The sequence below is a fragment of the Sturnira hondurensis genome, unplaced genomic scaffold (genome assembly GCF_014824575.4).
Source record: "Sturnira hondurensis isolate 20B ecotype Veracruz unplaced genomic scaffold, ASM1482457v3 Scaffold0011291, whole genome shotgun sequence".
Taxonomy (NCBI): domain Eukaryota; kingdom Metazoa; phylum Chordata; class Mammalia; order Chiroptera; family Phyllostomidae; genus Sturnira; species Sturnira hondurensis.
The window spans coordinates 2,242,759-2,268,891 of record NW_028083922.1 but is presented as its reverse complement, the minus strand read 5'-3'; the positions used below and the strand labels follow the sequence as shown (position 1 = coordinate 2,268,891).

The following is a 26,133-nucleotide window of genomic DNA, read 5'->3' as shown; positions in this document are numbered from 1 at the left end:
TCCCTTTGGGACTAGTAGGACCTCATGTCCCATATGGCTCTGTGGGTAATGTTGCTTGACTTTCCTCCACATCATTTGCATTTGATTACCTTTTCCTTACTCTTTTTTAAAAAATCTTTTAAAATTAATTTTTAGAGAGAGGAGGAGGGAGGGGAGAGAGAGAGAGGGAGAGAAACATTGATCAGTTGCCTCTGGTACATATCCCAACTGCAGACTGAATCTGCAACCTAGCCATGTGCCCTGACCAGGAATCAAACCCACAACCTTTTCGTTTATGGGACAAAGCTCCAACCAACTGAAACACCCAGCCAGGGCTCCTTGCTTTTCACTTCTTAGATTGCTTATTTCCTTATTTCTTGGAGAGAGTTCTGTTTCCTGTGTTCAATGCTGTATCCCCAATCCTTGCCACAGAGCAGGCATGCAATAAGTACTTATTAATTATTGAACAAATTGAAGATAGGCTATAACTTTCATCATAATCTCAAATAGCTACATGACCCCAAAAAGGTTAAATATAAATAAACAGACAAAATATTACCTAATGAATTATTCTGACATTTTGAGAAACATATGAAAGGATGAAGACTTACTGATGATACATACTGAAATATGAGTAAAAGTGGCCTGTTACAAGATATTTAATTCTAAAACAAGGTATTTCTAAAATATAAAGAGTATTTTGAATATAGCTAAGTAAGCAAATACAGTGTTGATAGATAAAATATTCTTGTCAATAATGCACACTAAAAAAACTCCAGGACCAATCTTAAAACAAAGTAAATAAGGATTTAATATTTATTATGCATGTTTATACAGGAATATCAAAACAATGCTCAATAAGTTAATTAGCTATTTTCTAAAACCACTGCCAAAAAAAGTAAAGATAAAACAGTAGGAATGATGTATTATCCAATGTCACTCAAAATCAAAAATATAATTATCCTTTAAACAGATTTGAATCAATGAATTTTACATTAACCAAAACATTTTCAATATCTAAAAATAGTCTTTTTATGCATTATATAATATATAAATGCTCAATTTTATTGCACATAACATATTTGGTTTAAGCTTATTTATCATGTAACATGCAGATAAATTATGAATATAAATCTAGGACAACTAGGCAGGATGTTATTGTATACTACAAAAATTAGATGAAGGTGATATTTTTCACAGCTTAATCTTCAAAGAATCTTATTGAGCTACTGTATAAAATCACTGAGTAAAATCACATGCAAGCAAAGAGCTATTAAATATTATATTGCAAAATAGCTCTGTTGGCACATTTAAAATAAGAAAACAGGTATCAAATAACTGCTCTGAGAACCAACACCAAACTAACACTCTCCTTGGCCACCCAAAAATGTGATCTTGACATCAAGTTTAAAAACATTAAATGACAAAATTGTAAATATAAACATATATTTGGTTATGTCAAAAATATTTACATAATTGGCACATAATCAAAATTTTATCATTTTAAATATGGAAAAACTAGGGGAAACTGGGATCAGACATACCTTCTAAACCAGTTTTGAAATAAAACTAGTGAAACTGCTCTGCTTACGTTTGAAACCATTTGGCCAAACACCATGGTCAGTCTTTTGAGGACCTGTAAACACTCTCACTTATTTGTACTGTTCCTGAGGTCATCTGGAAACTACAGTTATTATGGTAGCTCCACAATTTTGTACCCCTGAAAATGTGCTTCGGAAATATTCAAAATAAAAAAAAAAGTTAAATGCAGATCCATGTGTAACTTAACATACTTCCTCCATTTACAAAGCTATCATTAGAAAATTCTTAGGTTTCAAAGTAAAATTTATTCCATTATCAACAAACCTGGAAAACCATTCATAAATCCTAGTCATAAAAAAATATTTTAGAATTATCTCATTTAACATTATGGAGATGAAAAATGAAAGTATTTTTATTTGTATGGTACTTATGGGATAATGTCTGAACACTTACCTAAGCCTCTTCATTTTAGAACATGTTAAAATAATGTCAGCATAGTGCCTGTCCAACAGCAGATATACATAATGAATAAATGTAAAGTTACAGCATAAAAACTACTGCAGTGCTTCAGTATGGATGCAATGTTCTGAAGCTACAATGTATCACTCACTTAATGAAAAAGCAGTTTGACTGGTACTCAGAATAAAGCTTTAAATATCTCCTATTTGAGGAGCACGGCACTGATGCATTTCCTGGCATCCAGTCAGTAAAATGAGGAACTAGGCGCTTTCCTTGATTCTGGCCCTTACCTATCACTTACCATCTCTGACTTTAGGTGTGTAGGGGATAAGCCAAAAGGCAACAGAAGAGAATGCTCTTGTTTCCCTTCATTTCTTTTTCTCTCCTTCCCTGCTTCCCTCTCTTTCTCTTTCTACTATCAATGATAAAAGGAGGTGACCATCCAATGAAAAATGCATGCCTCTTAATAGTGTCCTTTCTAGGGGAAAAATGAGGTGACAATATTTACATTTGGGGTAGTGAATGGTAATTGTCATTACCAAGATGGCTCAAAAAAAATCACTACTCTGAAAATCACTACTGAAATCTTCAATGTTAATGAATTACAATTAAACAGAGATAAACTACCTTAAACACTATTTAAACACTATTTAAACTACCTTTTATAGGACAAACAACCTGAGTTTGCAGATTAATCTAAAATATTTCTCCATCATTTCACTGTTAAAAATCAAGAAAATTACTACTATTGAAATTGCAACAGCTTAAAAATAGAATTTGTGCCGTGACATTTTTCAGTTGTTCATTTTGTATATTACCATCTTTAACAATAATCACAATTCCATTCATCCATATATCAAAAAAGCAGTAGTAACCTTGATAATGTTATGTATAACTAGAGTCTTTGTTAAATACTTCTGCAATTATCTCCAGCCTCTATTCATATTCTTCTTTCCCAAGAAAAGAGTTAACTAGAACTAAGCACTTAACCCAGTACCTGCTCGTACATAGTATCTTCATTAGTACTAATGATTAGGATGCTTTGATTCAGTAAAGTGATACCAAGGTAGCGATTACTTTAAAAATTTAAGCCCAACTAATAGTAATGTTTTTCTGCCAAGCTTTAACAGCTTAACAATTTGCATTCTAGAGGGAAAACCATCATACCTTTGCTATTATTTATTTAAAAAGAAGATCACAAATGCCAACTTCATATCCCATTAAAATAAAAGCTAAACTCACTTAAATTTATTAATGATACTTGCTGAATACAAAGGGGATGCAAAACCCTAAAACTGTGATTAATATTTACTGATTTATAACACTAAAAATGTTTTAGACTTCCTTGTTAAATATAAGAAGAATATAATCTATCATTGTCAAATTTAATTTGGTAATTTATATTTAAAGTTATCCTATGGTTTCATATGGATTAACAACTTCTATTTATCAATTCTGCATGTTAGAATTATCTATAATTATAGTTTGACCTTGGCTAATTATTTGCAAATTATCCTCAACTCTACCATGAATAGGTTATATGTATTTTTCTATGTCTCAAAACTTCAAAGCAATAAGCTAATCAATATATTATTTGTAAATCCATATGACTGAAGTTATATTGATACCTTTTTATATGACTGAATCATACAAAATAAGACAAAGTCACCACGCCAGTTGTGCAAGGACACGTGATAACAATGTTCCCCACACAACAGCATACATATACCACCAGGTAGTCCTGAGATGATTTTAAGTGAACTGATACATGAATGAACAACTTTTCTTTAATAGTTACATATTACTTTAAGGTTTATTATAAAAAATACAACTAGCACATAAAATGTGGAGTATGCTCAAAGTAGGGCGCCAGTTAAAAAAAGTAAAGCTAAAAAATAAGGTCAAAACTTTTAAGTAAATAATGGCATGGTGGATACATATATATCAGAAACATGGTATGTGACTCACATTTGGGAAACACTGTTTAAGGAAGGATCTGATTTAGCCAACATCATTTCTGAATGCTTATAATAATAATGATCCACATCATAAAGGCATTTCCTCTACTACTGTAAATTCTACTTTTGTTCTGGGACAAACAATCTTTTAAACATGTGTTTACATTTATTTTAAAAATATATACTTGGAAGCATTGACTAAATTTAATTTACTTTAAGAGGATTCACCAAAAAGGTAAAAATGTTCAGGAGCATTTGAGGGACATGCCGTTCCTACAGAAGATAAGAGACTACAAAGGCACGTTGCATATTATGGTTATCATTGCAGCATTTAAATAAAAGTGATCTAAATCATCATTACCCTCAATAATTAACAAATAATTAAAACATTCTTTCATAAAAAAGAAGGTACGCTTGTGCACTAAGTGCTCTTGATTCTGGAACCACCTGAACGTAAGTGTCACTGACATGGACCCACTGCCCTGCCAATTCACTATCTGGTTCTTTCAAACCTGAAAAAAACAAAACAAAACAAAAGCATCATGTTAAAATAAGTATGTTCTTACTCTACATTATAAGCAACAACATATTCACCACAAACTATATTTATCTAATGCTGGATCTTATCACATAAGTGTTTCTTCCTGTTTCTTCTAAAAAGAACTAACTCCTTCAAAGCATTGACATTACTATCATTTTACTTTAAAAGTCTACTGAAATATTAGATAGTCTTGTGAATAGTATTATTTGAGGAAAATCATTTTCACCAAAACAGAACAAAAAAAAACAAAGTTAGTTGGCAGATCTATAAGCAAAGTCAGCAAACTTTCAATTTCAACTCTATTCTGAGGTCCTGATATGTCTTCAAAAACTTTTGTTAAATAAAATGCCACTGGCGCTACTACACATGATGACTCAACACCCTGAAAAACTGTGTCACTTCACATCACCTACTAGGCTACATCACCTACCAAGCTACAGTTTTACACTTAAGATTGTTTAAGATTATCTAGTACTCTTAAACATATTATTCACTTAACATAAACAAAGTGAATGCACTTGAGTTATTCATGAAATAGCTTACCTCTTCTATAAAAGGAAGAATAAATTCACTTGTTTTTTAAGAATAAAATAAACTTAGGATAACATACCAGGTACACTTTTCTTTCCAGTGATACATTCCCATAATTTCCTGGAGGGTGTTCTCACTTTCACATACGCAGTGTAGTGACCTCCTCTCATTGAGCCACTGTGTTCCACTATGCCATACAGACCATAGAGAACTTCCTCTCCCATATGTACATTCTTTAGATAAAAAAGTAACATATAGTGAGATATTATTGTAGGGAAAATTAAGTCAAATGTACATGCTACTTAACATAATAACATATTAAAAAATTTCCATACATATTAGCCTGGCAAAATGCAAATGCTTGACAACACCCTCTGTTGATGGGCTGTGGGAAAAAGGCATTCACACACACCAGAGGTGGGAATGCAAAGGGGTACAAACTGCAAAAGGGGTGCATTCCCTATCCTGGAATATTTAATGTTATAAAGCTAAATTACATATATATTACTCTTAGACTTATCAACACCATTTCTAGGATTCTATCTCATAGGCATATTAGCAAAATGAAAAAATATATGCATCACGCTACTAATTGCACAATTGTTTGTACTATCGAAAATTAGAATAGGCTCAAATGTCCATAAATTGAAGACTAGTTGAATAAACTATGGTGCATCCATACAACTGAGTATCACACTGCTTGAAAAATGGACTGCAGGCTATCTCTAGATACTGCTTTGAAATAATCTTCAGGATATAACCGTAAGAAAAAGGTAGAAAGAAAGGATACATATTGCAAGCTATGATTATTTAAGAGGAGAAATTCATATACACATACCTACCTTCTATTTTTTAAAAAACTAGTAGAAGAATAAACCATGAATTTTTATCTATATTTATCTATAAAATATTTATCTATAAAAGGAGGGAAGAAACAGGTGGAGCGGACCTGGAGAAAAGCTACACTTGTTTAAATTAAACTTGCTTTGTACATTTGATACATTTGACTTTGGAACTTTGGAACTATTTTATACAACTATTAAACAAAATTTGAATAATTTAAATTTAAAAAACAGTCCCTAAAAAATCAAAATTAAAAAAATTAAGCAACTGAAGAATATGTCCAATTGGTGGCATAATCATTCAGAGACGTCAGTCAGGTCAAAAAACCCAGAAGCCACCTTAAGTGATTTTCAGTAGCCAACAATATAGATCCATTAGACATATGCCAGTGCATGAATAAAAAGAAGAGCATAGTAAATTGAAGCATATCTAATGTATTTAAATCCATGAATTCATAATCATAAATTAATTAGTCACAGTTCAAGGATGCTAGTGAACCAATTCATTATTCTGCAAACTGATTTAAAAGGAGGGTAGGGAAAGAATTAAGCATTTACCCTCTCTTTTTTTTCTTTCTTTTGATTTTATTTATTTATTGATTGATTGATTGATTTTTTAGAGAGGAGAGAAATATCAACGTGTAAGAAATACATTGATAGGTTTCCTCTTGCATGTCCCCAACTGCGGACCTGGCCCACAACCCAGGGAATCGAACACAACACAGGGAATGTGCCCAGACTGGGAACTGAACTGGTGCCCTTTTGGTTGACAGGCCAGCACTCAATCCACTGAGCTACACCAGCCAAAGCCATCCTCTCTTCGATAACAACTATACCATAAGATAACTAGACAGATGAAAAGAGTATCTCTCTCTCTTTTTTTAAGTGTATCTATATAGAAGTTTTCTAGCTAATAAATGAAGAAGGAATGACAGAATTAGAATATCACTATCCTGTAGTTCTTAATGAACTCATAAATATAACATTGCATCATTGGTTGCTATTATAAAAAGATAAGTGGAATTCTGTGCCCCCTGATTAAACATTCCCTATGAAATGGCCTTGCCAGGAAAAAAAATAAAATAGGAAAATCAAACCTAAATCTGTTCAAGCCTTTCCAGATGCAACCATCCAGCTATCTATTTATAGTAAATAAAAAGGACAGAGGAATAATCATAAAAATCTAAATCAAGGGAAACTACTATAAAGATGGCCCAGTTTCTCCAACAAATAATTTGCAAGGAGGGAATTGAAGAGAAGAGAAAAGGGAGAGGGTAACTGTATATTAAAAGAGACTAAAGATATTATCCAATCACAATGTGTAGTTCTTCCTTGGATATTAATTCATTTATGATATAATTAGAAATACATGCACTAAATGATGTGATATTTAAATTGTCTATTTGCTTTAGTGTGATAGTAGTATTGTGGTTATGTAAAAATATGAGAAGTGATTCTTATCTTTTAGAAATACATAGTGAAATATTATGAACAAAATGATGCTTCAGTCCTGGCAGGGTGGCTCAGTTGGTTGGAGCGTCATCCTTGTACACCAAAAGGTTACAGGTTTGATTCCTGGTCAGGAAACATACCTAGGTTGCACATTCGATCCCCAGTGGGGGCTTGTACAGGAAGGCAACTGATTGATATTTCTCTCTCACATCCACGTTTCTCCCTTCCTTTCTCTAAAGTCAATAAACACATCCTCGTGTGAGGATTAAAACAGTGATAGTGATAGTAATAGTCATAGTAATAATATAGGAGGAGTAGGTATGAGCATGTGGATGGGGCAGGACTGGCCATGTATCTGAGGGTTTAGGGCCAGGTGGTGGTTGCTGGAGGTTCATTGTACGGTTCTGTATACTTTTGTGTATGTTGGAAATTCTCTAAAATATGTACTTTAAAACAATGTTTTCATAAATTTAATATAGAGCTTGTTAAATTTCATTTTATTTACCACACTATCAAATTCTATGAACCTTAATGTTAATAATTGACTGTGCTGGTGTTCCACACATGAACTAGATTCACCAAAACATTGCACTTAAGATATTTTTCTTTTGATTGATCACTGTATTAAAAATATTAAATTCAGTAAGCAGTCTCCTACATGCCACAACACCTGGACTGCTAACCAGCAATCACGAACAGGACAAGGTGTTACCTAGAACTGTTTGGTTCCCTCAAGGAAGTCAAAGTCATCTATTTCACCAGCACAGTTCTGACATGTAAATACAAACAGTTATAAACCAGTCTGTTTTCTATATCTAATTTTTAATGTTTTAGTAATTTTAATGTACCATACTCATCTGACAAGTACACTATTCTCAATAGTGTACCTGAAATGGCATAAAAAACAATGTATTAGTTGACTGATCTGCAAAAGATAAATAACTTCACAAATGCTAAAACTACTGCCATGTAAGCATATCAACCACAAGGACCAGGAGAGGACACAAAATCTGCTTACTTTGCCCAGCAGTGGTCTGCTTCTGGGAGCATGTACAGGCGGCTTTAATCTTCACGACTTCTAGGTCTCATGCTTTATGCACCTTTTTGGACTTTCCCTTATCTATCTCCCAAAAGACAAGTCATACTCAGTGCATTAAATGCTCCACATTTTGGTGATTTACCTTCACCAACTATAAAATTTCCTTTCAGAGGAGCTTATTTTTTTAAAAAAGAAAAGCATGGCATAACAAACAATCACTGGGTACCATAAGCATATTATTTGCAAGTCAATTAAGTATTTTAATAATATACTATACCTTACAAGTAGCAGAACAGAATGGTGCTAAATCAAGCACAAGTGGAAAATCTACATGTCTGTTTACCTTGCGAAGACCCAATCCAGCCTAAGAAAGACCAAAAAATTTTTTTTAATCCAACAAACTCAATCTCAATTATTGTTTGTTAATTAAAACTAAAAGAGGAATCCTAGAAGTTAGGTTTTTTCATAGATATAAAAACATGATTAATGAACAGTCCAAAACTGATATATGACTAAATTTTTAATTAAGTTCCATAAACTGTTACAGCAAATATCATTTATTTACATGTACATTTTTACCACAAACTATATGAAAATAATGACTTTCACTATGGCTTTCAACACTTAGGGAAAAGTAAATTCAAGGCAGTAAAAGCTAAGGTGCTGATACATACGCCGTCATAAAAAGATACTGAACTGGAGTCAGGGCCTGGTGGCCTAGGCCTCACTTAATGGCTGGCTAACCCTCAATGACTACATACTACCTCATCTAGATCAAGGCAGAAAATGGGTATACAAGGATTAGATTAGATGTTTCTCAGTTCTAAAATTCAGTAGTATTCATTTATTAAAACAAAAAACCAGAATTTGAATACTCAAATCATTTTATCAATAAAAGTAAATGTTATATATTATATACTGTATTTTTCGATATAAGACGCACTCCCCCCAAATCTGGGAGGAAAGGGGGTACGTCCTATAGTCCGAATGTAGCTTACCTGGCTTACTGGGGGGGGGGGGCGGCAGTGGAGCCAGGTCACAGGAGGCAGGAGCAGGGTTGCCACTGCATTTTCCTCCCAAATTGAGGGGGGAGGAGTGCATCTCATAGTCGGAAAAATAAATCAAAATGAACCCTGCCTTGACTGGTGTGGCTCAGTGGGTTGAGTGTTGTCCCGCAAACTAAAAGGTCACTGGTTCGATTCCTGGTCAGGACACATGCCAGGGTGGTGGGTCAGGTCCCTAGTGGTCTGGGGCATGCAAGAGGCAAATGATTGATGTTTCTCCTGCACATCAATGTTTCTCTCTTTCCTTCTTCCCCTCTCCTTTCCCCTCACTCCAAAAGTAAGTGAATAAAATCTTTTTTAAAAAACCAACCTTCATATTCCTAAGTAAGCTCTACTTCTTTCTCTATTGTTAATTTCCAAGGGCAGAACTCGAAAAATGTACACTTTGCATTATTTAATAATAGTTAAAAACTAGTTGATAGACTACCAAAGGTATTGAGTAGGAAACCTACATATAGAAACTCTACTGGAACCAGAAGATCCTTAATCTGAATTATTTGAGTAGACAAAAACTAACAGATGTAACCTTTCATGCAAGGCTTTCACGACTTACTTGAAGGACACAGTTTTACTATGAATATGTTGCCTTGCTTACCTTTCTTTAAAGGAAGAAAAGCTCATTTTTGACCAAAATATACCCACTTATTTGTTTCTTCAAATGATGTTTAGAGAGCTTAACATAGTATCTGACATGAAATTATGAGGTCATACCTTAGGAGTAATTATGTAGTCTGTATTCAATTTGCTTTCACTGTTTGTTCTCTTCAGGTAATCTCTATAAGCATCCAACACCAGCACTGTCTGCAAACCTTGTAGGCTAATGTGTCCTTTCCCCAGATATTATTTTGTGGTTCAGAAACTACCCCATAATAGGAGAGACTTTGTAAAGGGCTTTAATACATGACAAATCTCTTTATCTTTTCCTTTAAAAATAATTTTAAGTATATATTTTATTTAGTTTTATTATTTTTATCTGCATCCAAAGACATGCTTATTGATTTTAGAGAGAATGGGTTAACAGGGAGAGGGAGAGAAACATTGACATGAGAAAAAAATATTGATTAGTTGCCTTTGTATATCTTTTGGTAATTTGTCTCATACAACTAAAACAGTTTATCTGAAGATAGTTTGGTGTATAGTACAGAGGGTAACTATAAACTTTCATTTCCTCCAACTGTTATTTTTCTTCCCTAAGTCCTTTACTGAATAATACAGCCCCCTTCCCAACTGACTTCAGATGACTTAATTATCATAACAAAAGAGCTTTAAATTATACTTCATGTTTTACTTAACAATTCTGACCACACTGTTTTACTGATTAGAGTTTTATTTTAACACAGGCACTCTAAAAATTTTTCTTCTAACTTTTGCAAAAATGTGTTAACATTTCCACTTATTCATTCTTCCAGAGAAATGTTAAAATCATTTTATCAAATGCAAAATAAAAAAGGTGAGATAATGCATTGAATTAAAAACATAAAAAATTCAAGAAAAATATGTTAAAAATATTTCAATCCCTCCCACTGCAGAGTCCTACAGGGAAGGAGCCTGCCTTACAGTCCTTTTTCCACCCAGCCCTCCTCGACCATGCCCACCCCTCACAGGCACCGCCCCGCCCTCCCCCATCATGAGAGCTCAGAAAGTTACATGCACTTTGCTATTCTTCTACTTCTAAGCATTCTTTTATTTTTGTTAAGAGTCCTTAAGAATTCTTATTTTCCATTGACACACATTAACAAACACACACTAACAAACACCCACCACTTGGGTTCCTACCACTCAAATCTTCAAACATTGTGAATGAAACAATTTTAATTAGAAAAGTCTTTTAAACTGTTATGGCTGAAAAGTAGTAAATTCTATATGACAAGTTTCTACATTCAATAAATTAGTGCCTAAATCTTTGAAAGTATTTTATAAGACTTAGGGCTCTACAAAACATCTGATGACAATTACAATAGTGTTACTAAAGGGACTTTTACCTGATGGAATCTTTTAAGATGGAGTATTAGGATAACTGGAACAGCAGATATGAGCAACTGCTTTCTGGCATTAGTATAAATCCCCTCTGCTTTCTTTTCTGCATAAAATATAATGAATTTATTTGTAAGATTACATTTTATCTACCATATAATATAGTCAACATTTATATAGAAGCACCATGTCACATTTTTATAATATTAAAGAAGAAATTAGAATGAACTATTGACATATGTAACAGTATGAGTGCATCTGAAGACATTATGCTAAGTGGCAACAAAAAAAGGCTATGTATTATATGATTCCATTTACATGATAGGCTGGAGAAGGCAAAACTGTAAGGAAGAGAATGAGATTAGTAAATGCAGGAACTAGGCAATGGGAGAGGGAAGTATCTGCAAAGGGGCATAAGGAAACATTTTAGGTCAATGGAAATGTTCTATATCTTGATGATAGTTACAGGACTGTATATGTTATCAAAACTTATTAAGCTGTACACATGAATTTTATGGAATACAAATTATATACTACATACAAATTCTATTATGTGCAAATTCAGTAAACTAGATTTTTTTAAAAAGGAAATAAAGAAAGTGGCCCTTGCTGGTGTAGCTCAGTGGATTGGGAGTGGGCCTGTGAACCAAAGGACCACTGGTTTGATTCCCAATCAGGGCACCTGCCTGGGTTGCACACACACACACAAAGGATTGGTGCAGTGACACTCACAACACAATTTTGGAAGCTGGAAAGGAGATGGACTAGTAGTGAGTTAGGACAATGTCCTCCAGCCAAAGACCACCAGAAATACACCTGTAGTTGATGAAAGTGGCTCAGTATTTATTGCAGTGAAGGGAGAGCTTATATCATGGAAACCATGGAGGATTTCAGGATGAGGTTGTTAGAAAGGACATGATAGAATTTGAATGTGACCAACTACATATTTAACTTGGATTAATATAAATTGTTATTTCTTTTCCAATTTAGACATTTCCTTAATCACTACTTTATTAAGCATGTGTCTTTGTTCTGATGCTTTGACAACTTAAGTGTGCCTTTCATAGGCAAACCAACTAATCCAAAACCCATACCCCAACTACCTTCTTTACTGAGGTCTTAAACTCTAGGCCACTATCCACCTGCTCTCCTCACATGTTATTCAAGTACCAGACAACTACAGGACAGCTCCTATAGCCCAGAGCCCATTGAAATTATTCAAAACTAGTCAGTCTGAAACCTGCTCACCCTGCCTCATCCATTCCTTCCCTGGGAAACCACAATAAAGGCTCTTGTCCTAGTTTCCCCTCTGGTTGCCTCTGCTCCTGATCAACCCTGGTGCCTCCCCATGTGCCCCTCTTTCTGGGAACTATAAGTAACACAGTCTTCAGTGGCAGCTGTATCCTGATCTGTTGGCCTCACCATCCCTGAATGATAATAAAATCTGTATTTTGAAAAACTAGTCACTAGGAATCTGAGTATTCTCCTCATTTAATCAAGGCTAGAGGTGCACTGAAAATTTCTTACTTGACAAATTCCCTTTTTTCCATTTTTTTCTAGTCAATGATACATAGTTATTATGTTGCTAGCTTGATAATATACAATTATGTAAAACCTTCAAATGTATATCTTATTATGACTTAATACTAGATTGATGAGATTTGTGAAGCACATTAATATTATCATTAATCTCACTAATGATAAAATTTTAAGTTTTAGAATTTCTTCTGAGACGATCTGAGATAGCCGGTCCCCTGAGATAAAATTATGTGGATTTGCATGTTCAGGGCAGAGATACAAATAACACAGGATACTTCCTGTTTTCCAATTAATTTCAACAACATTCTATTGACCATTTATCTTGCCCAGTCAGTGTCTTCAGTGTTGAATTACAAGCAGGTATACAAAGAAGACAATCCCCGCCTCCAAGCAGCTCAAGTTTAGAGACAAAATCCTTAGCTTCCTCTCTTTGGGATCTAATAACAACTAGTCACTATCAGATAATCCATGAATATCAAAAAAAAAGCTCAATATTTACCTGTAGAACTGGTTTCCCTTTGGCACTTCTGTTTCTTTTCAGTACAGTTCTCACAAAGAAGCTTGTTATTCCCCATTAATAATTCCATAGATGTAAACTGGTAGAGACAAGACTGAACTGAACATTCTTTAGAAGTAGTTACATAGCTCTGAGAAAGGGTCTGAAAAGCATTTTCAGGACTGGGAGACATCATATGCCTCCCCTCTGAAAAATATAAATTATTTGCAAGATTTAGTGGCTGATTCTCCTCATCAGAATCTCTATCTCCAGTTACAGTGCTGCTTAAACGAAGTTCCGAAATAGCATCAGCCACTCCCTCATCACCACTGTCGGTCTCCTTGGGGGGTGTCTCGCTGGCCGAGGGACGGTGATGCCCATTTGTTTGCTGTGGACGGTGATGCCCACAGCAGCCACTACTGGATCTTGGCAACAGGGTCTTCCTGGATGCACTTTCAGATTCTGAAGCCTCACTGTCAGCATCAACACTACTTTCAGAATGACTGGCTTCTTTTGCACTGCCCTCGGTAGGGTTTTCAGTCAGAGGTGACCCAGTGTTCATGATGCTCACAAGCACTGAAGAATCCCCATTCACTTCAGAGTTTCCCTTCTTCCGGTATACGACAACAGCTTTATCTTCTCCGGATGGCAACTTCCTTGTACGTTTTCTGCCATGAATTAGTTGATGCTGTAAGTTGACAGTGTTTTTAGAGAAAAGAATCTTGTGGCCTTACTGAAAATAAATGCCAGTAAGTCTTACTTAAATGTCCCACAATTATTAAATACATACTATTTTTAGTACTTCTAAAATCCACTTCCTAAATCTACATAAACTACATCCAGTAGAAGATATATAACAAATAGTTCTAACTTAAAAATAAGCCTTTACACAAGAAACCAACAACAGTTGTTACCCATCTGCAGAGAGAACAGAACTTTTGTGGAACAGCACTGTGAGGGAGGTGTTTCAAGTGCAAATCTTTGCATAATCTCTCTCGTCTTGCCACTTAAAAAGCCTTCTACCTAGTAAATTAGATCTGACAATATATCAATTTGCCAAGTAAGTACAAACAATAGTAGGTAAAATAATACTATGTAAAATAGTTTTTTCATAAAGTGAAATTCAGATTTATTTCTTTAAATTCATACGGGATAATTCAACAACCAGGTGTGCTCCTAGTGAATAATAATAATGAGCACATATAATAGACATCAATGGCTGGTAACATCACAGAGAGAGACATCAAATGTGGTGTGCACCTCCTCCTCGATAGAAGTATATACCACCACTTAAAAGTGTTCTTGTCAAAAATTAAATCATCAAACCTAAGCCCATTTGGGCCTTTATATCTGACTGCCTTAGGGACAAAACAAAGGAGACAAATAGGCACCTGTTAACATGTGAATGCAATAGCAAAATGAATTACTATTGAAGTGAGAATGTGAGAAGCTGATTTGGAAAAAAAAGACCTGATTTTTTTAACAAATAAATTGCAAAGGAAAAAAGCAAGGAGGGGGGGCGACTAAAAGATATTTAAGAGGCATGGCAATCAATTACATTCTATAGCTCTTTTTTAGATAATAAATTAAAATACACTTAATTTTTTAAAGATTTTATTCATTTATCTCTAGAGGGGAAGGGAAGGAGAGAGGGAGAGAAATATCAATGCTTGGTTGCCTCTCGTGAGTCCCCTGCTGGGAACTGGCCTGCAACCCAGGCATGTGCCCTGACTGGGAATTGAACTGCGATCGTGTGGTTCTCAGGCCCGCACTCAATCCACAGAGCTACACCAGCCAGGGCAAATTCAAATACACTTTAAAAAGCAAAAACAAAAACAAAGTATTTATGAGACAACTGTAGAAATTTAAATAATGACTGAATATTGGCACAATTACAAAGTTAATATTTTTAGGTATGATAATGGTACTGTGGTTATGTATTTTAAATGAGTATTTATCTTTCTACCCTGGCCAGGTGGCTCAGTTAGTTGGAGTGTCATCCTATACACCAAAAGGCTGTGGGTTTGATCCCCAGCTGGGTGCGTACAAGAGGCAACGGATAGATGTATCTCTCTCACATTCATGTTTCTCTCTTTCTCCCCACCCCCTTCTTTTCTCTCTAAAAAAAAATAAGTAAAATGTGTCCACGGGTGAGGATTATTTAAAAAAATTAAAGAGCATATTTTAGAGATACACATCAATGTCTATGATGTACTTGGGATTTATTCCAAAATAATCTTGGGTGTGGAGGGGAAGAATGTGAGATGTAGGTTAAAACATGATGGATTTAGCCGAGAGCTGATAACTATGAAGCTGAGAAGCAGGTGTATGGGAGTTTATTGTACTGTTTTCTCTACTTCTGTATAGTTCTGAAAGTTTTCATACTAAAAAGTTTCAAAAAGCAAAATACATATACATATAATACATATTATATACATATACAAATACATACAATCTTATACATATCTCACAAATACATATAATCTTACATTATCTTTAGATGAAGAATGCTTCCTGGTAGTGCTGCACTGATGAATATTTTCTATAGTAATAACACCAGTGTACTGAACATTATCTGTCTTCTGTAAACTTCTATATTTACTCATTCTTGCCAAAAATACAGGTTTTGAAACCTATATGAATGCCACGTACATAACACAAAACTTCTTTAGGAAATAAATTTTGTATATAACCTACTTTTTAAAATTTCTCATTTTAAATACAATTTTACTAACATTAATTCTCAAGGTATAAAGCATAAGGATTTAAATTCCTTGGGAATAATAACTTTATCATACTTGATGCATACATATACAAACCCCAATATTATATTGTACAAACTGTACTAATGTATATAATCAATGACTCAGATATCTGATAGTATACCCAACAAATGTCTAAATATATGAATAAATAAATGCCCTTCACAAAAGTCTTATAAAGTTTTTTTCTCCTTACCCTTTCTTCTATTATAGGAAGTGAAATATCAATAAAAGGATCTTTCACCGTGGAGACCTTAAAAAAAAACATATTGAGCACTTCAGGTAGAATTCTAACATAGACAATGTAGTTTTGTAAGGGCTTAAACAAATCAGACTTCCCAGGCCACTTAAAATTTTAAGTTAAAAACCTTCCTGGAACCTATAGCCATTTAATGGTGTATAGCAGCACATACATAATCAAAACAAGGTATCCCAAAACTTCAATAAATGCAACCCTGTTGAATTTTACAATGTTATCAAATCACAATGTCAGTAATATTTAAAGTAACTTTAAAATGAACTATGTTTAATAATAATGATTAAATGAAGACAGAAACATATTTGTGGTGAAATTAGTGCCATAACATAAATAAACTATGAAAAAGCCATGAAAAAAGGCAGAAAGTTTGACTATGTTTTGTAGGATAATTCTGTTTTAAAAGATGCTCTCTAGCTTGAGAGAGAGAAATCAATGTTTATGTGGAATATACTGGAGATTTATGAAATATCTCATTGACAGTCTGTGCTCCCACAGGACAGGCTAGAAGGAAATGCAATACACAGTCCTGAGTGTATGAGGCTAGAGAAGGCGGAAAGGCACTCCGTAACCTGGGTCGGGAGAGATGTGCACAAAGGCTCTCTTTTCATAATAAAATCTGACAACAGTGTAAACCCATCATACTCTACGTCTTATGCTTTCAGAAATATTCCTTACTGAGTGGTAGAAAGCCTGTAAAAGTTTATACATCCTTAAACTGTTGTTAAAGGACAGATGGCATTCCACCACATCAAATTAACACTAAATTCAAATACGAGTCAAATCAACTTAAAAAAAATCAACAAGTTAGATCATCCTAGGTTATGTTGCTACACTGAATTATTTCTGTTGGAATTAATTTCAGGGCAATGCACATAGGATGCGGCAAAGGTAGGTTTACAGTTGTGAGCACTCAAAAGAGTCTGTTCTTGTATCATTAATGATTGTATTATTTCATATGACCAATTACAAACCTATCTTGCCCCACCCTGTAGTTACAAAACATAGTTATTCTCATAAGAGACCCTTCTTTTATTTCAATCCAAATAAATAGTGAACACATTCAAGCACATTCAAATAAGCTAAGAGAACTTCAGGGGTTTCTCAGGAAGAAAAATAAAATAATACTATTTTAAAATTATGAATTATGTTTACTTTCTAGGAGTAAAGGATATATTTCAAGAAGATTTTCACTACTATTATGTAGTCATCTGTCACAAATAAAAATAAATGACTGCTAATAAGTATATGTGAAAGAAATAAACCAGCATCACTATAAACTAGTTCATGTTGAAGTGAACTTCCAAGTACCTACATTTGCACATTCTTCACACATGACTGTGCTAGTTAATTCACCAATAAAGATCCGATCTATGAGGTTCATTTTCACACCTTCTCTTCCATATGCTGTAAAAATGATACTTTTTAATACAAAAACACATGTCAACCATCAACCTTACAATGTAACATGGCTTTTTCTGTTGACTCAAAAGAAATCCAAGGCAGATGTCCAGTACCACATTTAATAATGTACTTTACCATGTGATATTATGTCTTTCTCCTTTAGAATTCCATCAGAGAAAATGTGACTATCAACTACAGTAGTCTTCAAGAAATAACAAACTGCTCTTAAAAGGTAAAATAAGTAGAGCAATAACCGTGACTCATACTATGTCTCCACTGCTCCCATTAAATCCTTTAGAGCCTCTGTGCCTAACCCAGAGGTGGAGGGATGGGAAAGGAGGTGTGCCTTTAGGGCTACAGATTCCAGGACAATAACTATGGAAATGACAGGATAGTAGAGACAAGTAGACACAGCATGGTGTAGCGAAGTAACATGGCAATGAATAACTCACTTATATTCATAACTGCTTAAATGTCAAAATTTTCTGTTCCTTTGAAAAATATTTGTAGATCCAGGGAAGTTATGCCTGTGATTTGCTTCAAAATAGTTTGGGGTTGGGGAAAAATAGATGAAACCTAATATGCCATGAAATGGATGTAGTAAGTGAGGTGATGGGTACATGGTATATGGGGCTTCATATTCTATTCTCTCCACTTTAATACAAGTTTGACATTTTCCACAGTAAAACAGTGGGGGGAAACATATTAACAAATGTATTTATTCCTGTTTCAAACTTCTATCTTTTGGGGGTCTCTACTTTCTAAAACATTGTATTTTCTACCTTTTAAAAATGTTATTTGAAGCACTGAATGACAGAGCAGACATATCTGGATATATCAATAAACATTTATTAACTATAACCATGAGAAATTATGGTGAACTAAGATGCTTCATTAAGAAAAATTGCACAAGGGATTAACCGTAAAAAAGATTTCCAAACTGGAAAGAAATGAATAGTAAAACTGGGCAGTTATTCTAAGCATGCACTAGATGGCACTATCTCAAAACAAAAGAGCGTACTTGAAAATCTACATTTAAAAAAATCTTGAATGCATAACTGCATATAAGGTTTCAGCATATATAACCACAATGTATATTTGTTTCTAAATTATAGACATACAGTGTGCACATACAACAAAAGTGCACACTATAGTGTGCACACAGAGTGTGCCTTACAACAAAATACAAGTTAGAAAAGACAATAAACAAAATACAAATAATATTTTTTAGTGTCTCCCCAAAATGACTTTATACCACCATTGGTTAATATCTCAAGGCAGAGTATACATTTAGGACACAGTAAATCACTAATCACAATGGAATATAAACCCACACTTATATGTTTTAAGTGATAAGCTTTGATTAGCTAGTCACTGTTTTTGCCTCAGATTTTGGCTAATGAAGAGTTAACACTAGGAGTAAAATAGGCGTGCATGCTTGACCTATTAGTACTCTCTTCATAAATAGTTTCATTGCAGGAATCTTTGGAGCACTTAAGCATTTTGTCTAGTTGGGAAAGTCCACTCAAACCCAGCATACCTCAAATGCAAAATGATAGGATATGATAAAAGTGAACTCCCAAGTAAGGCTGCTACTTTTAGTAACCTTTCAAGTTTCTCTTAGAATACCTCATATAAGAGCAACAGTGTCAATCTGTATATTTGATATTAGTTTTATTTTTTTTAATTCACATGCATAAGTTCTAACATTTTATTTCTATGACCTACTAGACTATCTCACGGCCACTGGAATAAGTATACCTTGATTTTAAGGTAACTGCTTTAGGGCATTCATTCACATAATGCTCAGTTCTTTTTCCCTAAGAAGAACCTTTGGATATTTTCTTATAGAAGAAAGTCTTAACAGTGAGAGAGTCAACATACCTTTGACTTGTTTTCTAGTTTCATCATCAGCAGTTTTAGTTGTTGGGTTGTTAAATGCTTTTAGAATGCCAGCTTGTATTCTCTATAACAAAGTTAATAAGAACTTATTAAGAATCTATTCTTTCAAAGCAGTATTTTGTGTTCCTTTGAATAGATTCTGGTTTAGTAACAGGTAACTCCAGCCTCATCCTCTTAATAATAGAAGGACTTTCAAACAGCCAAGTATGCTGGATGTGAGTCCCCTAGTCAGTAAAATAAATGGACTGAAAGTTTTAAAAATTAAATATGTACTTTCTTCCAGTCCTTAAATTCCATAAATGGACAATTTTTTACTTGAGGGAGAATTTAAAATTAGAGTCAAAGTTCTTATGTTTAGGCGGGCAGCCTAGTCTCACTATTCTTAACAGGTTTCAAGTAACTTCTCCCTCTCCTCCCTCCTCTCCCCTTCTTTCTCCACTGGCCTTCCTTTCCTCACTCTGTACTCCCTGCTCCGTCTCCCCCACTCTGTCCCTCAAATGACGTATTCCTTAATTAGGACAAAAAGTCACATATAGACCATATGAAATTTCTTGTCTATAAAGAAAACCATAATATATAAAAAGCCCTTAAACTGGCCACTATGGCTTCCATACAGAGTATTTTATTTACACAAATACATAACTAAAGTCTAGAATATCAATTCATGTCCACAGCAAGAATATCCCAATATTTGAATTTAGCTGTCAGTAATGATCATGTCTTTAGTGGCTGTTAGTAAATGACAAGGTTTGTTTTCACATGTCTTGCATATGTTTTAGGAGAGATCCAACCTCACAGAAACCTTTTAGAATAAATTAAAACTACATATTACAAAAATAAAAACTTATTGAAGCTAATCATCTTTCACAGTAATTATGCCCCCAAGTAATGGATAAATTTAATCATCTCTAATTTGCATTTTTAACCGTGGACTGAGAGGAATGTTTGTTATTTATTCATTAAAATATTTTTTAAGTAAAGTCTTAATGTGAAACTGCTGTTTGATCTGGATTTCCTGGTGTAAAAATACATAATTTTGTTAAATTATGTTAAAGAGAAACTAAACTCAACCTGCAGACTTTCTAGAGAATAATGAAAATACTACATATCAGAATCTGTGATACTTTCCACTGTTCAGAAGAAAAGTCACAGCCTTATATATTTACATCAGTTGAAAAATAATGTAAACAAATAAATTAAGCAGCCTACTTACAAGTTTAGAAAAAAATATGAATGCTGAACAAAAGTACAAGAGAGTTAGTGAATATAAGCTGATTGTGTGATTGGGGAAAAAATAAACCCACCAGCTAATCTTAATCAAGATAAGGATAAAATGTCTAACATCAGGAAATTAATCCTAGAAAAGACAGAAAATCTTCCAGGTTCAATTGGAATGAATGGTGGGTGGGGAAACATTGTTAAAGAGCACCTTACAAAAAGCTCCAGGCTCAAACAATTTCAAAAAGGAATGCAGTGAATTCTACAGCACAGTTTGACCAAGAGACTTTTATTCTAGTAAGTGTATCAATATGGTAATATAAGTCATCATATTAATAGATGTAGGAGAAAAAATTCAAAACCTTCATATTCCCTATTCACTACTATTAGTTATCAATGTATTAAAGTTCTAGGCATTGCATTTGATAGAAAATAAGTCTCAGAGGTATAAAAATTGTAAAGAAGATAAAATATAATAAAATCAGTAGCCTTCACACACAGACAAAAACCTAAAGATATGGAAAAAATACCTCACTTATAACAGCAACTAAAAAGACAAAATAATTAGGCCCTGGCTGGTGTGGCTCAGTGGATTGAGCACTGTCCTGCAAACCAAAGGGTCACCAGTTCATTTCCCAGTCAGGGCACAAGCCTCGGTTGTGGGCCAGGTCCCCAGTGTGGGGTACACAAGAGGCAACCACGCATTGATGTTTCTCTCCCTCTCTTTCTCCCTTCCTTCCCCTCTCTCTAAAAATAAATAAGTAAAATCTTATTTAAAAAAAAGGAAAGAAAACAAGGGACACTCTTTTATAACCTTGGAGTGGGAATGCCTTTTTTAACTATGACTCTCAGTATCCAAACACCATAAAACAATTGTTAAATTCAAAAGCGAAAAAAAATTTTAAACTTTATAAAAACAACTGCTTCCACATTATAAGTAAAATCAAAATACAAATGACAAACTTGGAAACATATTCTCTCCTAGTATAAAAAGCTTTTAGAAATCAGCAAAGACTTAAAACCCAGTAGAAAAATGGGCTAAAAATAGGAGATGAAAAGATATTGAGCTTCACTGAAAAGAGAGAAATATACACTAAGATACCATATACCCTGAGATACCATTTTCTACCTAACAGATTGGCAAAAATTAAAAAGTTTGACAGAACAATCTTTTGGTGAGGTTATAGGAAAACAGACTCCCCTAGATGGTATGTTGCTAACAGAAGTGAAAACTGTATGCCTTTGAAGGACAATTTGATCCAGCAATCTCATTTCTGTACTTACATGGATATATCTACGCACATGCAGAATAATATAAACATATCATTCACCATAGCATTGTTCATAAAGGCAAAAACACTGGAAAAAGCATATAAGGGTTAATCTACATAAAATTAAACATTTTTTAAAATGCATTTTATTGATTATGCTGTGACAGTTGTCCCAATTTGTTCCCGTGTCCTCCTCTGCCCAGTAGCCCCATTCCTTCCAGCAATCCACCTCTGCTTAGTTCATGTCCATGGGTCACACATATAAGTTCTTTGGCTTCTCCATATCCTATACTGTTCTTAACATTCCCTTGTGTATTCTGTACCTACCAATTTGTGCTTCTTAATCCCAGCATCTTTCCCCTCATTCATATAATAATGGCTTGGTGATGCTGAATTCCTTTAGAACTCCTTATCTTGTCTGGGAAGCATTTTATCTGCCTTTCCATTCTAAATGATAACTTTGCTGGATAGAGTAATCTCGGTTAGGTCCTTGGTTTACATCACTTTGAATTTTTCTTGCCAATCTCTTCGAGTCTGCAAAGTTTCTTTTGAGAAATCAGCTAACAGTCTTATGGAAACTCCTTTGTAGGCAATTCTTTGCTTTTCTCTTCCTGCTTTTAAGATTCTCTCTTTATCTTTAACCTTTGGCATTTTAATTATGATGTGTCTTGGTGTGGTCCTCTTTGGGTCCATCTGGTTTGGGACTCTGTGCTTCCTGGACTTCCTGGAAGTCTATTTCCTTTACCAAATTAGGAAAGTTTTCTTTCATTATTTTTTCAAATAAGTTTTCAATTTCCTGCTCTTCCTTGTCTCCTTCTAGCAACCCTATAATTCAAATTTTGGTACATTGAAAGATGTCCCAAAGGTTCCTAAACTTATCCTTGTTTTTTTAATTCCTTTTTCTTCCTGCTGTTCTGATTGAATGATTTTCCTTTCTTGTGTTCCAAATAGTTGATTTAATTCTTGGCTTTATCCTCTCCACTGTCGGTTCCCTGTGGATTTTTCTTTATTTCACTTAATGCAACCTTCATTTTTGCCTCAGTCTTTTTCATGGGATTGAGGTACCCAATGAGTTCCTGGAGCATCCTGATAACTGGTGTTTTGAACTGTGCATCTGATAGTTTGCTTATCTCCATTTCATTTAGTTCTTTTTCTGGAGTTTTGTTTTGTTTTCACTTGGACCATATTTCTGTCTCCTCATTTTGGCAGCCTCTCTGTGTTTGTTTCTAGTATTAGGTAAATGGGGTACAGCCTTAGGTAATCACCAGGATGGGGCAACCCCTGTTACTGCTCTGTTGTTCTATGTAGGGGAGGGCTTGCTGAGAAGACAATGCCACTGCCTGGCCTCTCAAGTTTTGCCTGGGAGAAAGCTGTCTCCCCACTTGCACGTCTTCCCCATATGCCACTGGTGCCCTTCCAGCTGTTGCTCTCATGCTGAATCCAAGAGGGGGTCTGCATCAATCCTAAATCATCAATCCCAGGCCTTTCAGGCCCCTTAGAGGATGCCATTTCTTCTGCTGCCTCAACCCCCATTGGTTTTTGCAGCCAGAAGTTATGGGGACTTATCTTCCTGGCACTGGGACCCTGGGCTGGGTGATCTGGCCTGGGGCTGGGGTTGCTAGTTCCTGAGGTATGCCTCCCATTTTTTATCCACCACACATAGATGTGGGACTGCCCATTACTGTCTTGCCATCTCTCTGCGCCAATCTATGTTTTTCTCCACACCTCTCTGCATCCCTACCCCTCCTACTCTTCTAGATGAATGTAGCTTCTTTAAGTCCTTGGTTGTTGGATTTCCACACAGCTCAATTTTCTGACAATTCTGGGTGATATTTGTTTTGTAGTGTAGCTGTATTTTTTGCTATAGTTCTGTGCAGGGAGGCAAGGTGTATTTACCTATGCCTCCATCTTGACCGGAAGTGTGGTTAAACATGCTGAGCTTTAAAAAAAAAGAAAGTAAGTTTCCAATCTTCTGAGGAAAGATTGCTACAGTATCTCAAGTGAAAAAAGACCAAGTGCAGAAAGATGAATATATAGTATATGCCACCTTTTAAATAAAGAAACAATATACATATATACCACCAAATGAGAGCACAGACCAAGAAGAATAACAACATTGCAACATCAGGGCCAGTTCAGAAGAGAGGCAAAGGGAACTGCCAGGAGCAAGTTAGGAAAAATTCCAGATTGGTAACTGTGCATCAAATGTGGGAGGAAACCAATCCAGACTAGAAAAGTGAGACTTATGAGAAAGACATACTACTAACACCAAGATCCCCCTGCCAGTGTATTATGCTTTTAATCTGAGGACAGACTGTAAAGGGAATAATTACCCTCCAGAATCATCCTTCTTTGACCTATTTCTGAGAGCCAGGGGCAGAAATCACAGAGCAGCTCTGGCCTTTTTGCACCACAGAGCTACTGCACCTGATCTCTGCTGCACCTCTGCTAGTTGCCTTGACTTTGATATACCTGACTCAGAACACATTCGTGACTGCCCACTGACTTCCACAGGAAGAGTTCTTGTAAACTCTAGAGAGCCAAAGCCACCTTATGTTCCAGAGATGCTCTCAACTTATCTCCTTTGGGTAGGCTTCATTCAATAATGCCAATAGGTTTGTGCTTGTTACAGTTTCGCAAAACTAAACAATATATTGTGTAAACATGTATCAGTAGTTCTCAAAACTATTTTAAAAAAGGAATGCAATGATTTCTGTAAAAGTCAAAACAGTGGTTACCTTTAATGAGAAAAAAGTGCTTGGGGGGAAAAGGAACAGCTTCTATAGTGCTAATAACTTCCTATTTTTTGAACTCTGGGGGTGGGGGTGAGGAGTGCTACTGGTATTTATATTACACTTTAAAATGTATGTATATTTGTACACACTCTTCTGTATGCATGAGCTATTTCATAAGTATTTAACACCCTTCCCCAATAATTGTGGAACTGAATTTCATTTTTTTACTGGACTATGATCAGCACATATTTCCTAGAACTGCTCACTATTTTCTTCTAGTGTATTTTCAAAGTTAATGCAAAATTCAGAAACTTAAATATATACAAAGAAGGGTATAAATGTAAACATATAGTAATCCATACTATGTCACTCTGAAATATATTTATATCTAAAGGTAATAAAAATAATAAAATGTGTCCCAGAAGCCATTACTGTATTTTGCCATGTATAATGCGCACCCACATTTCTATGTGTGTTATACATGGGATTACTATACCCATTATTATACTCATGGTATGTAACCATTATACCCATGTATAATGCACATCCTTATTTTTCCCCTCAAAAATTTGGGCAAAAACTTTGCATCATACATGGCAAAATATGATAAATGTTAAGATATTACCCAATTCAGACTCAATAAGTTTGAAAATTGATATAATTCTGATGTTATCTAAGCTAAAGTTGACTTACACATGAAAAAAGAATTTCTTTAACTGAAATAAATTAGAATAGTGTAAATTCCATGCAGGAGAAATATTTAATAGACAAATAAAAGATTCCAATAAATATCAATGTTCATCTACAAATATTTACTATAACTGTAAAAAGGCTCTCCAGTAACTAACTCAGTTTAGAGGTCTGTATATTTATTCTACAGTCTGAACACTTTGCTAATTTAAACATGACTTTCAATATGATTTAAAGAACCTTTACTACATTTTAAAATGTAAGCTACAATGTCACAGTGTTTAAAAAGAGTAAGAACACAAAAAAATGAGTAAAAACAATGAAGATGATTACTAACTTTTAAACTATTGGACTTTTAGATAATTCATCAAGTTGAATAAATCAGTTTAGGTCCATCTACAACCTCTCATTGTTAAGAGTTGTGCTTTGAACCATTTAGGTTAAAAAAGAAGACAGACTGGTCAGGGAGCTGCTAACAA

The 26,133-nt window shown here is 34.6% G+C and overlaps 1 protein-coding gene across 7 annotated transcripts in view; it reads right to left on the bottom strand.

Annotated features, from left to right (window-relative positions):
* Positions 1–1,023: 1,023 nt before the first annotated feature.
* USP45 (ubiquitin specific peptidase 45) overlaps positions 1,024–26,133 on the bottom strand; it is a 63,334-nt gene continuing 38,224 nt past the window's right edge. For 3 of the 7 annotated variants that reach the window (XM_037059721.1, XM_037059724.1, XM_037059722.1), the window contains 8 exons: positions 19,723–19,804; positions 17,750–17,841; positions 16,375–16,431; positions 13,420–14,104; positions 11,390–11,487; positions 8,621–8,707; positions 5,090–5,243; positions 1,024–4,450 (listed from right to left, as the gene is read on the bottom strand). In XM_037059721.1, coding sequence (XP_036915616.1) covers positions 4,320–4,450; positions 5,090–5,243; positions 8,621–8,707; positions 11,390–11,487; positions 13,420–14,104; positions 16,375–16,431; positions 17,750–17,841; positions 19,723–19,804 — 1,386 coding nt within the window. In that variant the 3' untranslated portion in view covers positions 1,024–4,319. Of the gene's footprint in view, positions 4,451–5,089; positions 5,244–8,614; positions 8,708–11,389; positions 11,488–13,419; positions 14,105–15,905; positions 16,050–16,374; positions 16,432–17,749; positions 17,842–19,722; positions 19,805–26,133 lie in introns of those variants that run through there. The other 4 variants (XM_037059726.1, XM_037059723.1, XM_037059725.1 and 1 more) reach the window with 4 other exon arrangements.